Genomic DNA, 16,430 nt, shown 5'->3' on the forward strand with positions numbered 1-16,430 from the left:
GAGGGAAGTTGACACCAGAATCCCATTCAAGCAATTATAAATACAGGAGCAAAAAATATTTTCATCATGCACAGGAATGGGGGTGGGGTGAGGCTGGCTGATCTTTACAAGCACATAATCTTAAGAGAAAGAAATTCAAATATAAGTGTTCCTTTCCTTTATGTTAATGAGGCCTTAGATTCAGCTAAAGATGTGTTTCTGACACCAAATTAGTATGAAGTATCATCATAATTTAAATGATTATATTATTTATAAAGATGTACGTTCATATTTACCAAGTTTCAAATGGAACTATTGGTGATAATAGTTCATGTCTTACGAACATTATTATTGAACATACATCATAGAACCTGACTTTGTAATTTGAATAGACAGAATTCCAGCAAGTAGCTATACAGTAATTTGCTCCACTATCTCTCTAAGGTTAACCATGTCGAATTTTATAATAACTCCTCCCCAATACTTTTTATGAAGTTTTCCCAAATAACTACTGATCTGCTCAGCGTGTAAGTAATTTCCTGATATTAAGAAACAATAGGATTACTGAAGGCTTTTCTATACTAGTAAAATTCTTAATGCTTACCTTGAGATCACTCATTGTGTGGTTGGGACTCCACCTTGGTACCCCCAGTGGAAATTCTGAACTGCTGGCTTTTCTAAGCCCACATCTTACAGTGTGGGTTTTGTGTGTATATTATTGTTTGTGTGTTCTCACTTCAGAAATCCTCCAGGAATTTTAACCTCAGTTTTTAAAACATCAGTGTTTCTTATATACAGGCAACAGCCTTTTTCTACATACAGTATTTCAAGAATTTGAACCCATAGCATGATATAATTTAGTTTGGCATTGGCAAGGCTCTTGGCTTGCTTACCAGTGTCCTACAGAGACCGGAATTTGGGAACAGTCTTGGAAATGTGTGTACTCGAAGAGATCTGTAGGTAGAAATTGCTGTGAATAATCAGACTTCAGGAGTGCCTTGTTGCTCTGCTGCGCCCCCTTGTGGCTGACTGTGGAGTGCTGTCTTTCAGAGCTTGAAAGGAGTTCTGACTCCTACTGGGCATGCTTGTTTACATAGAGCTTTAATAGTCTTCTTCTGTGTAAAATAATCTATCAAGTTAATAAAATAGTTGTCAGATGAGAACTATAATAAAATAGTTCTCAATAGTGAGATGTAAATAATTTATTGTGCTTACTTGATTTTGTAAGTTTATAGGATGTTAAAAGTATGTATAGGTGTGTTGTATGTTTTTAACTTTCTATTGTGGAAAATTCCAAACACAGTCAAAAGTAAAGGGAAGAGCACAACACACCCCCTTTTACTCCTCACCCAGCGTCAACAGTTACCAATATTTTGTCAGTCTTGGGTCATCTACACAGCCAGGTGTTTTTTCTGAAGTATTTTAAAGGAAATTCCAAGCATCATATCATATTGAGTATACTTTTGTTAACCTTAAGTTTAAAAACTGTGTACTTCTGCCCAGTCTCTCACTTTAAGTGTGCAGTGCTTTAAGCCACCATCTGTAGGTAAAATAAAAGAATTGTTTGCTCATGCACTGCCTTCGGAAGAAGGTGGCTGGTGTCCCTAGCTTCATAGGAGTTAGGTTTAAAGCCTAAAATTCCCAGCTATTGCAGGAACCAGTAAGACAGGATATTGAAGCATTCTATACTACTTAACAGTTATACTCTAAAAAAGCCCATTTTTCTTTCCAGATATTTATTAACTAGGCCATAATTCATTCCAAAGAGGTATTTACTTGAAACATCATCTCCCAGAATTTGACTCCATTTTGCCTACTAAATGCAGTTTGTTGTCAAACTTTAAATTTTTTTTTCAAGAGAACAGGTTTGTTATATTTAACAAACGAATAGTATCAGAAACTGCCTTCAACTTAATACAAGTGTGTTAAAATCTTGAGCGCGAGAGCTAGAGTTTTTTTAAAATGTGGACTTTAGAAGACTTCCTCAAATAGTAAAAGTTTTTCTTTTCTTTTTTTTTAAATTCACTTAGAAGTTGACTTCCTGGCCGAATTTCCGTTTATCTCCAGGCTTTGAGATGCTGTCCAGAAAGCAAAGGCGATTGTTCCCGTTGGTTTCCTTCGAAAGTCAGTGTCTGGTGATTAATAAGCTGCGGGTGCGGTGCCCCGCGGCCGAGCCCCTGCGCTGGGGGAGAGTCGGAGGAGGCACGCAGCAAACAGTGGTGTCGGGTTACAGCTGCAGAATAGCGCCCCAGCGTGCCTAACTGGCTTCATCTAGTGACTGGCTTCATAATGACATTGCTGATTTGTTAGGGAAGGCTTTGTCTTACTTACCAATTAGCATGGATGTTACTGCAGGGACCTCATTCTGGATGAGCTTTGGGGTTTTTGTTTTGTTTTTTTTTTTTTAAAGGGTTTCCCCATCTAGGTTGCTTTAGGGGTTCTGTTACTAACATCTCTTGTCTTCTGGGAGTCCCTATCCTTGTCTGTAAATAATAGGAGAGGCTCTCCCCCAGTGAAATTTCCCCCAGTATCTGCCATTCCCCTAGGCCAGAGGCAGTCACCTTGGAGTCTGAAGGCAGCCTTTGGGAGTGCTGGTCGTCCCCCCACTTCTCCTGGAGGCTCACCAAATTGCCACCCAGATGCATGAGGGGACTGTTACTACTCCTGTGCTTGCCACAGCATCACACACCCTTGGACTGCAAACCCTTGGAGGGTTCACCTGTTTCTCTTAGCTTTCTCTCTGATGCTGCCAGCACCACCCCTACCATGCCCTTTTTGGGTGGCCTTCTTGTTCTCTCCGTGTGTTTTGTTGTTACTTGGGGGAGGGAGGGTGTTAAAACTATAGACATTATCAGATTTCTGAGTCCTGTGTAGTTTTTAAGATGTAGTTTTTAACAGTGTGGAAAATTGTCTAAGCAAATGTGTCTTCCCCCTTCATGTTGAAGTAGTACAGGCCTCTCCTTCCTGCCTGGAAGTTGCTGTGTGACAGCTGGAGGGTGGAAGGACCCTTTCTCACAGTTTTGGCCGCGGCTGGTGAGAGGTGTCCTGTCGCTGTGCACTTGGACCACCTCAAAATCAGGATCCAACACGCATCTTGGGGCAGCTGGGTCGGGTGAGGAAAGGAGAAATGAGAATATTCTTTTTCAGAACTTGTCTCAAAAACATTTCTGGCCAACCTCTCTCTCTTGGTCCTAGAAGTCTGTCACAGACAAAATTTTGCCAGGGGCACTCCTTTCTTCCGTCACTGCATCTGAAAGAATCGGAAAGAATGTGTTTTCCACTTAAAGGTCTTTGGGTTTTGGTGACACAGGACGTCAGAGGGAGGAAAGAGCTTCTGCTGGCCTCTTTGAAGACACTCCTCAGACTTCCTAGGTTCTTTCTTCAAATGAGGTAGATCCATGGGAACAGGTCATTGTTCCAGACCATTGGCATCTCTGTAAATGTCTCATTTTTGTGGTTAGCAGTGTCAGCTTTGGCACTTCCGGACTCCTCAGCTACCAGGGGTCACACCTGCAGTCACATTGGATGGTGGAGTTGAAGAGACCAGCGATGTGGCTTCTTAAAGCCCTCCCTCCTTTGAATTAGGAGCCTTTTTCTTGAGAGCTATTAACTAGTGTTTAAAAAGTTGTTTGTTTGTTTGTTTGTTTAAGTATAGCATACAGGTCCTAAGTGTACAGGCCGGTGACTTATCCCAAAGCAAACACCAGTCTCTTTGCCACCCGGGTGAGGAGGCAGAGTGTGACCAGCTCCCCGGAAGCCATGTGCCCCACAGTAACTTCCCTTCCCCGACTGCAGACGGTGGGGCTACATTCTGCCTTGATCGCTGACTTTTAAAGCAGCGTGTCACGTAATTGTGGAGTCTTCTACACTCCTGAGAAGGGAAGCACTAGGTTTCTAGTTGTTATTTACTAGTGCAAAAGGAAGTTAGAACAAGCTCTCAAAAATGTGTACAAGTTAGGAACCAGCTGGGCCTTGAGGTGTTTGAAGTAATGATTTCCAGGATCCTCTGTCGCCCAGCATGTGTGATAAGCATCCTCTGTCTGGGTGCTGCTGAGCCGGGAGCCATTTCCACATCTTCCCCATGCACAGGGCCAGGTGCCTCCCCTCTCTGCTGCCTTTCGGACCACGTGGTCAGTCCCACCCAACCCAATCATTTCTCCCTTCAGAAATTGGGACCGAGCTATCAGTTTTGATCCCTTTTAAAGACTCTGCAGCATTAATTCCCTGGATACTGAATAGGATGAGATGGAAAATTTTCCTTCTTTCGAGGTCATGGCTGTTGCTTGAGATGAGTTAAGTTAAAGCAGAATGCAATACTTGCATCTGTTTTTTGGACCTGCACAGTCAGAAAGCCAGAAAGGCAGCCCTGGTGGTGAGCAGAGGAGGCTCCCATTCAGGCCTCTCACAAGCCCCAGCAGTGATGCTGCCCAGAGAGGTGCCACAGCCCCGCCCGGGGCCTGCCAGTCAGTGGCCGCTGGGCTCTGGGCGTCCAGGAAGCGCTAGTGGCTACCAACGGCCGTGGTGAGCCTGCAGGTTAGAGCACTGGGTTTCGTTGTTAGTGGGGCCAAACAGAAGTGGTAGTTCGCACGAGAAGATTTAGTACTCTTAATTTTAAAATCATAACATTTATTTCGACTGTCCAAATAACATTAAGGGAGAGAGGTTTTAATTTTTTTAAAGGCATAGCTTAAGTATGTAGTTGAAAGGCATTGAATTAAAGAGAATATTTTTGATTGCTTGTTTTTTAAACATTTGCATTTTTTTTCTCTGAATGCCTCAAAAATGTAAAAGCTGTGAGATGTTACCTGTTGAACACATAGGTATTATTTCAGTTCCTTTTTGGACCCAGGGCCTCACTGCCGTTCATTCACTCTAAGATCACAGTGAGGGGAATCTGGGCCCCACTGGGCCAGCGGGATCTGATAGGTCCGTCTGTGAAGCTGAGCTTTATCAATAAAATTGAGCTGAAGACATCTTAATTCTGCAGTCTTTTTTTTTTAATGTCAGTTGCCAGTTGCCATCACAGAAACGCTATGTGTTTGTTCTTTCTTTCCTTACTCCTTTAGACACGGTAGGGAAGACCTTCAGACTCAAGTCTCGTGAAGTAAAGATATTCTCAGGCTTAAACATGAAATGGCCAGATGGGGAAAAAGGAATTTGTGGTTTTGAAGTGAGGCTCCCAGGCCAGCATCACCTGGAAACTTTTTGGGAGTACAGACTCTTGGGCCCCCCACCAGGCCTGCTGAATGAGAATCTTGGGGTGCAGGGCAGCATTGTGTGTTGACATGCCCTCTGGTGGGTCTGCTGCCCGCCCACGCTCACCCCAATTCCAGAACTAAAGAGAGCGGCATTCACAGGAGAGCTTTCAGAGCAGAGCTTTCCTGCCCACCCCCTGTGCCCCAGGTCCAGCCTGTAGGCAGTCACCTCGTGTCTTCTCATAGCCTCCCTCCCCTGCCCAGTTCACGCTCAGGGCCAAAGACACGCACCTGTGTCTTTGTTCACAGTTCTTCTCTGGCTGCAACTCAGTGTCTTTTCTCATTCTTTCCACCTACCATTGACTTATTCAGCGACTGTTTAGGGAGCATCTTCTGTGTGTCAGGGTCTGCCCAGTCGTGAGGATATAGAGGTGAATGGAATAGGTTGTGCCCTTGTGGGCAGGAAACACGTTAAGAGACAATCCCACCTTCAATCTCAAATCCTGTCTCCAACAATCTCTCCTGATCACCCCAGTCCATAATAATCTCTCAGATTCCTTATTGTGGGATTCTCTCAAAATCTTGAAGTGCAATCCCCGAACATAGTCAGATAATAGTATCTCCTGTTTCTCAGTCCTTTTTCTTCTGAGGAATCTTCTAGTGACATTTGTTACTTTTGATGATCTGCCCAAGGGGATTGTAGCTTTTGAGGGCAGCTGGGTCCTCCTTAATGAAAGCTGCACAATTGAAAGCTAGGTTTGGTATGTAGAAATTTTTTCAGTATTAAACTTCATGGAAAACTCTGGAAAAGAAGTTTTCATTTACATTGCTTCCTGTGAGTTTTGTTTTTTATTTTCAAAACTTTGCTGTGGTTCATAGTTCCTAAAAATTGTTAAGAAAATTGGAATGCTAGGAGTTCGTTTCTAACAAATGTATTGGAGAAGGGAGGGTGTTTTATCTGAAACCTTTTATTAAGAGCCACTGAACAGTTGATAGAAGGGAGTCTGTGGTTAGTTTTAGGTCCCTTCCTGTGGGCAGAAAAGAGAGGGAGCACCCACCTTCCTCCTCCACTTGGGCGTCTCTAACCAGCCCTGAAACTCAGGGTCCCTTTTCGGTCTTTGAAAGATTGGGCAGAAAACACAGCTTTGGGCTTGGATCCTCACAAATTGAGGAGGAGACAAAGTGGGTGTCACACCTCAGGGTGGCTCAGAAACCTCGCTTGTCACAAGTGCCTCCTTTTGGTGAACTCCAGGCCATGGGGCCTTTTAAACAGGAACAGCAGAGCACCACCCCCCCTCTCCTGCTACCTGGAAGCCCTTAATGAGCTCCAGCTACTGCTTCATCTTCTAGCTGCCCCGGGTGAGGCCTGCCGTTTGATAGGTCACGTGCCTCCCCAACAGCCTGCTTACAGAGCTGTTGTTACTTCATTAGAGTGCCTGAGGAAAGAGGCTTCTGAGGAGCTGGCCACTCTGGCCTTGGCCTGCCCAGCTCCAGGCCCCGAGACACCACACCGTCTGGCTTCTTGCCCTCGGGTTCTTGAGAAGCTTGTATTTTCTTGTTTGAATTGTGCCCTGCTCCAAGAAGGTGGAGAGTGAGTTCTTCTCACTCTCCATCTGCTTCTAGGATTTGGAGGCCTCTTCTGAAAACAGTCAGTGGGAAGACTTGATTGTAAAGTCTTAAGCCAACTTTGGGCACACTTTAACTTTTTTTAAGTTAATTTTCATTTTTAAGTAAAAATGTGAACTGGATTGTATTATATTTCATTTTATTCCTTCCTATAAGAATTTAGATTGGATTAGGGTTAAAAATCAGGATTGTGTGTATTTTGCAATCTTACTGGGTATGCAGAGCTCGTTTCGCCTCATAAAAAGAAATAGAGAACTGAAGGCAAGCCCGGCTGGAGACGTGCTCTGCCACGGGTCCTCATTCACATGTCTGAAACGCATCCAAGACTCGATTCGTCTATCTGTTCCTGCTCACACATTCTGCTTACGCAGGCCCCCCTCCTTCCTTGTGCAGACAGCATTGCAAGTGTCTGATCAGGCTTTTCCCAAATCATCAGGGTTATCACACAGCTGTGACCAGCTGGATCATTCTGATTGGAAATTAGGTGCTTCTCATATTGAAAGCTCTTTAAAAGTATCTCTGCAGATCTTCAAGTGGGGGAATTCTTCTAAATGCATACAGTACTGCATGCTTTGTAAATATTTGAGTTCCACAGATTCAGTGATTATTTCTAGAGAAATGTGAGTTATTGAGAAAATCCTGTTATTTATTCTGGCAACAAGTCTTTAAAAGACAGTTCTGTATCAATGACCAAAAGCAAAAGAAAAGCCCACACTCTCACCTCAGTGTTCCCTTTCTTCGAGAATGCCAGTAAATAAAATGCAATGTGGCTGTAAGCGTACCAATTTGTCTTTCGTTGTATATCTGACTTACATTTTAGGACAGTGTTTCTAGAACTTACTGTGATGAAGAACCACCTTGGTTGATTTATTCCTCTTTCAGGGACTAATACTTTAGGAAAACACAATGAAAATAATTGCTAGAGGAATGAAATAAATAGTACACAGATGTAAAAATAGAATCCCTGTTTTCTATTGGATTTACAGATATACAGTCACTCAGTACCTCTCCCTACCCTGTCATGGACCGGTAGCAGTTTCCAGACTGGCACCATCTAGAGACCACACTTTGAGAAACGCTATTTTGGAGCTTGTGTGTGTTATGGGTCCAAAGTCCTTGTGCCCAGTGCTTCCAAAGGCCAAAACTCAAACCTCAGAGTTTGGAATACGGAAAGTTTACTGATTGAGAAGGAGCCAACCAAGAAAGATGGGAGACCTAGCAGTGCTTCAAATCCATCATAAGAAAGTACGGAGTTCAGACATTTTTTATGCCAAGGGAAGGGGAAGTAGGAGGGGCCAGAGGTGACTGAGCACCTCCCACACCTGAGTGCCAGCAGGGGTTGGAGGAAGGTTGTGCTTGGTTCATTGACCCTTGTTAATCTGAGTCCAGTCAGGAGGTTCCTGCAAATCTTTGATAAACTGTATGTACTGCCTTTATCTCCTTGGGAGAAGCGCAATCTAGCAAGGGGCTGTTTTTGTAAAACCCAAGCCTCAAGCACAATTCCTCCACAATGAGCATGTCTACATGCAAGACTAAGCAGAAGCTATTAGCCTGAAGGCCAGGGGAACAAAGCAGGCTTGGGCAAGATGGAGTCAGAGAGGCCAGGCATCTCTCTGCCCTGTGTATACGTTTGTGCGCCCTGTTGTACATGTTTAGATGTCTGCAGTCCGTTCACATTAAAATACATAACATAGATCATCTAACAGCTTTATTTGAGAATTAAATACACTTAGAAAGCTTTTGGCAAAAGCAGAATTTTTCTGGAAGTGAGTATTTAGATGCTCAAATCGTAATCAAATACAAATAATATAATTGTGCATAGTTATCTGTTTCAAAACACAGTTGTCCAGTAACACTTCTGAATGCATAAAGTAGAAAGTGTTTTGTAATGTGAAATGAAATCACTTCCTCTCTAATTCACACCCAGGTTTAAATGAGCACAGATACTTTAATAGGAAATGTTCTATGCAAAGTGTATATATAAATTAGACTTTTAGCACTAAACAGTAGGAAATGTTTCTGTCATGTGAAGTATTAGATAAGGAAGTTGTTACTATCATACCTTCCTTGCCTTAGGGAACAGTTAATTATGGGACTGGCCTTTGGTTCTAGTGATTGACAGCCATTTTCATAAGGTTTATAAAATGAGAGTGTTTCATACAAGTGACTCCACATTTTTTTGAGCATTAGCAAGTTCTTGAGCTGATTCTGACACTGATGCATTGTCGCTGCCTTCATATTTCTCTCCTGAAGACTGAGGCACATGAATGCAGTTGTCCCAGACAAGACTCATACGCCAGGCTCTGTGACCACCTGAATACCCGTCTGCCCCAAGGGGCAGCGTGGTCTTCTTTAACAGAGTGTTGGAAGGGGTTTCTGTGAAGTTTTATTATGGCTCCCCTTATTCCTTTAGGATGAGACTCATAATTCAAAATGATAATGAGGTGTAGGAGAAATTATTGAGTCCCCTGAAGACCAGGCTTTATTCCTCCGAGGGACTTCCCACTGCCTGGCACAGTGCCCAAGACAGCATAGATGTGGAATGAGTTAATAAAGGATTGAATGAGGTGCCATCAAAATCAGCTGAGACAACTCAGTAAAAGGCAAGTCCCCTTTAGAAGAAAAATGGAATAACTACAAAGCCCTTGCACATGAAACTGTCGGAAAGAGTGGCATTGAGGGGAGGGGTTCCACCACCCCTGGGTGAGTGTTGTAGAGAGGGTGAGAGAGCAAGTGTGGGCTTGGCCTCATTAGAGCCACATGTCCTCGCCTAGATGACATGAGGACAACTTTCTGGATTAAGTAGTTAGAAATTAAGGTCTTTGAGGCAACAGCTAATAGACTTGCGATCATTCTGTTTAGATGGTGGAAGTTCTGAGAGAAAGGACCGCAGTCCAGAAGGTGTGGCCAGCCAAGGGTGTCTTCACCAGGGGCAGGGCTGGGGAGGAGGCGCCTCAGCCTAGGCTGTGAGCACCAGGCCACTGTAGGGTGGGAGTGAAAATCCAACCCATTCCCAAATGCTCAAGGGCTGAGATATGAGATTGTCGTTTCTTTGAAATGCATATATCTCTCTGAAGGCACAGTGAGTATTTCATTATAAAATGTCTCACGTACCCAAACAGCAATGTTTATAATCAGAGGAAATTATTTTCCAATTAGTCCAGTTGCATTCAGACATATCCGTATGCAGTGAAATTGAGGAAAAACATGGGCTGGGAAATCCACATTCCTCCACTTGATTCGAGACTAAAAAGTGGTGGCAGCTCAGTCACGGTGGTCATTTAACACAGGCCAAGTTCTTCGCCACGTGTCCGCAAACAGACAGAAAGGATCTCTGCATAATGGGGAAGGAAAAGGCATTTTGAAAGCACACACCCCTGGCTGGCGTAGCTCAGTGGATTGAGCGCGGGCTGCAAACCAAAGTGTCACAGGTTCGATTCCCACTCAGGGCATATGCTTGGGTTGCAGGCCATGATCCCCAGCAACCACACATTGATGTTTCTCTCTCTCTCTCTTTCTCTCTCTCTTCCCTCTCTAAAAATAAATAAATAAAATCTTTAAAAAAAATAAAAAGAAAGCACACACCGTTCTACCAAAATTGTACATGTTCCCTTTTCTACAAGTTGGTTCTTTTAATCATTCAAGGTGTGTTCAGGCTGTAACCTATGACACCTTTATCTGTCTAGGTCATAGCATTGTAAGTGTTTTCTTGGGCTTTAAAAATAAATCTGTTTGGGGGAGGGAAATTGAACCTGTATGGTAGTGTTAGGCAAGTGCAGGAGCTGAGAAAGTCAAAATTACCGTTACCATGGTAACATTTAACTGGTCTGGGTGGTACATATTTCCCAAGAAATACATTCACCAGACTACATAGTGATAAAAACTGTTCCACAGGCATACAAAAGTAGATTTCCCAATTCTCATTCTAAAAAGTCTTCCCCCAATTAATTCAACTGTTCTAACAAAGCCGGGGCAAGGCACTATCAGAAATGCACGTTCTGATCTCTGACTCAGCATCTTTTTTATGGTAGCAGTGAGTTTTCCTATGATTAATTCCATTTCCTTCCTTTCTCCTTTGCAGATATATGTTGGGTAAAGGAGGAAAACGGAAGTTTGATGAGCATGAAGATGGGCTGGAAGGCAAAATCTTGTCTCCCTCTGACGGTCCATCCAAGGTGTCTTACACCTTACAGCGCCAGACTATCTTCAACATTTCCCTTATGAAACTCTACAACCACAGGCCCCTCACAGAGCCCAGCTTGCAAAAGACCGTCTTAATCAACAACATGTTGCGGCGTATCCAGGAGGAGCTCAAACAGGAGGGCAGCCTGAGGCCTGCGTTCGCCCCCTCCTCCCAGCCCAGCGACTCGCTGAGTGACAGCTGCCGAGAGGCCCCGCCCGCGCTCAGCCACTCCGCGGCCCCGCCCGCTCACCCTGGTGACCTCGGAAGCACTACACCCCTGGAGGCCTGCCTCACCCCGGCCTCGCTGCTCGAGGACGACGACGACACTTTTTGCACTTCTCCGGCTGTGCCACTCATGGCTCCTACCAGACTCTCACCTCCAGCTCTCCCGCCGGCAAAGGACAGCTTCTCCTCGGCCTTGGACGAGATCGAGGAGCTCTGTCCCACATCTACCTCCACAGAGGTCGCCGTGGCAGCGACTGACGGCTCAAAAGGGGGCGCCGGACTCGCCAGCGCCCTGAAACCCGAGGGGCTTCAAGAGGGCCGCCCCGACGACCCGAAACTGATGGACTCTCTGCCTGGGAATTTTGAAATCACCACGTCCACGGGATTTCTGACGGACCTGACCCTGGACGACATCCTGTTTGCTGACATTGACACGTCAATGTATGATTTTGACCCCTGCACCTCCGCGTCGGGGACAGCCTCGAAAATGGCCCCCGTGTCAGCGGACGACCTCCTCAAGACTCTCGCCCCTTACAGCAGCCAGCCTGTCGCCCCGAGCCAGCCTTTCAAAATGGACCTCACAGAGCTGGACCACATCATGGAGGTGCTCGTTGGGTCCTAAGTCCCAGGGACCCCGTGACTGTACCCAGCCAGGCCCTGCGAGTGTCCCCGCGCCCTGACAGCTCTCTCTCCGCACTGTGCATGCACCCTTGCTTGCCTTTTTCAGAGAAGAACATTTTACAAAAGGATCACACTAGTTTTTGCTTTTAGCAGAGTTGGAGTGCCTTCATCCAAGGATGACCACTTTCAGTATGCTTTTGTGAGTGGCTCCTCAGAGACCTGCTACCCTGGAATAGGAAAGAACACCTTTGCAGACAATGTTGCGATATCGAGTGGCAAAAACAGTTCAAGTGAAGCACAAGGAATAAGTTGGAAAAGCTGTAAATTGCATGTGCATATTTGTCTATTTTTTCTATAAGTTTTATTGCAAGAGGTAAAAAAAGAAAAAGTATATATATATTATTTAGATAATCTCAATACCTTTTCTGGCATTTTCGCCCTGTATAGGTTGACTTGGCAATTCAGCCTTTTTAGAGGCATTAACTCCTCGTAAGTGTTGCATTTACATGGCTGTTTAGAAACTGCTGCCCAAATTTATTTTATATTTTTGTACAGATTCTGCAGTTTATGATATTGTTTTTCTAAAAAAAACAAATGCTGTTTATACATATGAGATAGCTATTTTGATAGGATTTGCTCACATAGTTCCTGCAAACTTCAGATGTACAAGTTGCACTTGTACTTTTATAGCGTTGTAATGTTTTATATGTGTTTGGTGCAAAGAGAAAATTGTATCAAATCAATCCGCAGTTGATGTCCCCAAATGCAGACACCCACCCACACCCATACACACACAGCGCTTTAAGAAAGGGCCAGGCAATATCACACCCAAATTTCACAGGCACCGACCTCCTGGCACGAACACCCGCCAGCACTGTGACCTTCAAAGCCAGAGCCACGTCTGCTCATCAAACTTGCATTAAGCAGTTGGCGGGAGGTGGCCTTGGAGCTCGGGGTCTAAGTGATGGTTCTCTTTTAGCTCCCTCTCTTGAGGGGAAAACTACCCAATAGTCACTGTATTTATGCCAAGTTTGTGCTTTTAATTGTTTTTATTTTTTTTAAACAAAAACCCAAATCTTTCCTTTTTGGCATAATTTTTATGATGACCTCAAATTTTACATGTGAACAAAATTTTATGAAAAGTAACCAACCTCTTCATGGAACTAAACCCTATTGCAATGCTTAGGGCTCCTAAGGGAAAAAAAAAAAAAGAAAGAAATCCCCCCAGAAGGCATCCATCATGTTGCCCATTGTCTTTTCCAGCTTCCCTTCCCTAGAGCTTTCATTCCCTCCGTTGCTAAGTGCTGAAAATGTTACCTTCGTGATTACCACAGTGAGCTCGGCTCACCTCGGCCGAGCCTGGGACGCACTCTTGAAACCGCCTTGGCTCTTGAACCTGGAGTTGGTCCCATTATGTCACAGCTTCCAGTCTGGTTGCTTTCTTGGTCAGCTGCTCTACCTACACTTTACAAGGCTGTTTTACCCAAATATGCAGACAAGACTTTCTATGCATGTTTCTCCTCCTTCCCCCTTGCCATCCCCGCCCCCAGCAACCCCCTGAGTGTGCACACACACACACACATACACACACACACTTGAGAAGTAGCTTTTTCTTCCCAGCGGTGTACATTTAATTTTAAAACATTTGTAATGTATCATGCTTGTTGCTGAAATTGTTTATGGCCTTTTTCTTTCAGTTTTTTCTTTCTTCCAATGGTACTTTCGCTGGTTACATCCTATATTGTTGAAATGCAGATGGCTTCTTTAGGAATAACTTTTATATTTATTTAAGAATTTTTAAATTATGGGATTTGTGTTGTTGTTGTCTTTGTTGTTAGTCATTTGTCAATATTCAGTCACCAATTCTGCTCACTTCTTGCCATGGATAAAATTGAGTCTTTCTGGCCAATTAAAAAAGACAGCTTTATAAAATGGCACTTTAAACAAGCCATAGATAGTTTTATTTTTATAATGCACATGGCAAAACAAATACATTTGTGATGAAGGAACTGCTCATCTAATCAAAACATTTGTCATGTATGGTATGATTAAATCTTTCCACTTTCTAATTTATCGCCCCCCCCCCCCAAGGCTAATTATCAACTCCATAGCACAGTAAGAAACAGATCAAATTGCTCTTGTCCTCCTACAAGCCACGCCCACCAGAACACCTCTTAACTGCTACAGATGTGTCATCTCCTGTGGTGGGACCAGGGACCACACGCATGGTTGAGGTGAGGGTCATAGATGCTTCCAGCGTCACTGTGCCTGTCCACGATAAGGGCTTCCTTTTTCTGGGGAGAACAAGTCAGCCCAGATGCCGCGTTTCTGACAACTGGAAGACCTGGCACACTCAGTACTTGCTGCACACTTACACACACGCATACATACACAATAGTGTTGATTATTCCGAACAATAACAGGGCGAAGCGGTTGATTTGCCATTGTTAAAAACTGATTTACAGGAACTTAGAACAACTGTACTTTAGTTGGATTAGCAAATCGTGTGTTTAAACAAATCCCATATGTTGGGCAACCGTTCAAATGAGCGCAGTGAAGTGCTGCCCAGACGCGGTTCTCTGACCCGCTCGTGTGTGTGAGGCTGGGCTTCAGAATCAAAACAACAGCAACAACCAAAAAACCAACAGCAGGCAAATGCGTGTTAACTGCGGGCACCCTTGCCGTAAACTCTTGACATTCAAGGCCTTCTGAGGAAGACATATGAAATTAGTAGCCCATTTTTAAAAGAACAAAACCATCAAGTGTTCAAGTTACCTTTGTGTCTTACTTTTGCAAAAGGTGTCCCCGCAGGGAAGAATGTGAGCCTCTGTGTGATCTCCACGCCCCAGTCTGAGTGCGGGACGTGCTTCCAGATGCCACCTGGCAGCAGTGCCTTCCCCTTTGCAAAGGACGTCATGTGGCGTTCAGAGTCAGGCAGTCGGTTTGAGGTGCCTTTATGAGAAGGACATGCCGGCTGGGGCAGGGAGAGGACAGTCATTGACAGTGATGTGCAATGAAGTGACAAGATGAGAGCAGAATAATAAGAGCTTTGAATTTGAAGTGATTTTTTCATAAGTTATTTATTCCTTTTTTCTGTGTAAATATATTTATTTTACTGTGGAGCTCTAACAACATCTGGATCGTAACATGTGCAGAATGTACGGTAGGAATGTATTCTCTTGTAGGAATGTCAATCTGTATTAAAAGGGGGTCTGAGCCAGACCCCTGGGTCTTCTCATCGTATGCACAGTCCACGTTCATTTTCACTCTCTTCTCGAACATGGGTCTATTTGAAATATGCAAAAGGTATGGATGAGGGATGTTTTAATACCTCCAAATTTTTAAGAAAATCAAGCATCAAAGGGGTGATATTTTTAAATGTTTTTTTAGTAGCACTTTCTCTTTATGACAGAAGGGGCCACCACACGGACACCCTGTTCACACCAAAAGGTGGGACCAGCCCAGAGCCTCCGCTCCACCTCCAGTGTCTTGATCAATCAAGCTTTCTATTGCCATAGCCCCTTGGAGTGCCCCGGCTGCCCCAAGGTCAGTCAGGGAAAATGTCTGACATAAATAAGCTCTGAAGAGCCAAAGTATCAACTTACGGATCATTTTTAAAGCTTAAATTTATTAACTACCTTTGTGGTAAACAATGAATTATGAATACTGCAGGGCAGCCTTCTTAAATGACAGATGTTAAAAAAAAAGTCGTCTTTATGCAACAATTGATACCCTCTGTATAAATAGTCTTAATTTCAAAACCTTGCTGTTACAAATTGGGCCTTTATACGTTTTACGAAAATACTGAAAAGAGCATATTTAACCTGTTCTGGCTGCAAATGGTTAATTTCCCTAACTGCCGATGACAGAGAGGGGACAGCGAGGGGCATGGGTCCTGCTTGTGTGCATTTGTTTCTGGGGCTTCTGAGAATGAGTCCGAGTGGTTCCTGACAGCGAGGCAGGACCAAGTACTGTTGCAGACAAAGCCAGTACAAATTTTGGACATCCTTTGGGGATAACAGGTTTGGAAGACAAGTGCAGTCCATACAAGCAAACAACTGAGATTTTGGGAAAGATGTATATAGTGACGTGTTTGGTGCATGGATTTTGAGGAGAGATTTTGTCTAAAATGGAGGTGTAACCTTTCCCCCACAGACCTGAGAGCTGTGCCTTTTCTATGCAATATTACAGACGTTACATCGGAACCCAGGTGGCTGTATTCACATGTAGGTTTGGGCTGTAATCTAAACAATTGGACAGATTAAATGTACATGGAAATGAGCAGTCTTACTTTTGTAGTTTTATATTATACAATAAACAGTTAAAAGATGAGAGAGGTGTGTTTGCAGTCTCCTTCCGACCGGAGCGCAGCCAGCTCGTGTCACGGTTTGCTCGTGCTAAGGAGCAGTTGCCCACAGCCTCCGCCGGCGCTGACCTTCTCTCACCGCCCTGGTCCCAGGAGCCCCTTTCTCTCCTGGTTCTCTGCCTGCCTCGTGGGCCCTTCTCAAACTCCTCATGCTCGCTCGGCCTCCTTATTCTCACTTCTCTCCCTCAACTCTCTCGAAACAGTTTTTTTCCAGGGGTTGGTCAGTGACCAGGTT

At 44.2% G+C, this 16,430-nt stretch overlaps 1 protein-coding gene across 7 annotated transcripts in view; it reads left to right on the plus strand.

Annotated features, from left to right (window-relative positions):
* SERTAD2 (SERTA domain containing 2) overlaps positions 1-16,161 on the plus strand; it is a 129,984-nt gene extending 113,823 nt beyond the window's left edge. For 6 of the 7 annotated variants that reach the window (XM_045827484.1, XM_045827488.1, XM_045827486.1 and 3 more), the window contains one exon: positions 10,882-16,161. In XM_045827484.1, the coding sequence (XP_045683440.1) occupies positions 10,886-11,830 (945 nt within the window). In that variant the 5' untranslated portion in view covers positions 10,882-10,885 and the 3' untranslated portion in view covers positions 11,831-16,161. Of the gene's footprint in view, positions 1-8,001; positions 8,046-10,881 lie in introns of those variants that run through there. The other variant, XM_045827487.1, reaches the window with a different exon arrangement.
* The last annotated feature ends 269 nt before the right edge of the window (positions 16,162-16,430 follow it).

Source organism: Phyllostomus hastatus, unplaced genomic scaffold (genome assembly GCF_019186645.2).
Source record: "Phyllostomus hastatus isolate PE091 unplaced genomic scaffold, TTU_PhHast_1.1 phas_scaffold_78, whole genome shotgun sequence".
NCBI lineage: Eukaryota > Metazoa > Chordata > Mammalia > Chiroptera > Phyllostomidae > Phyllostomus > Phyllostomus hastatus.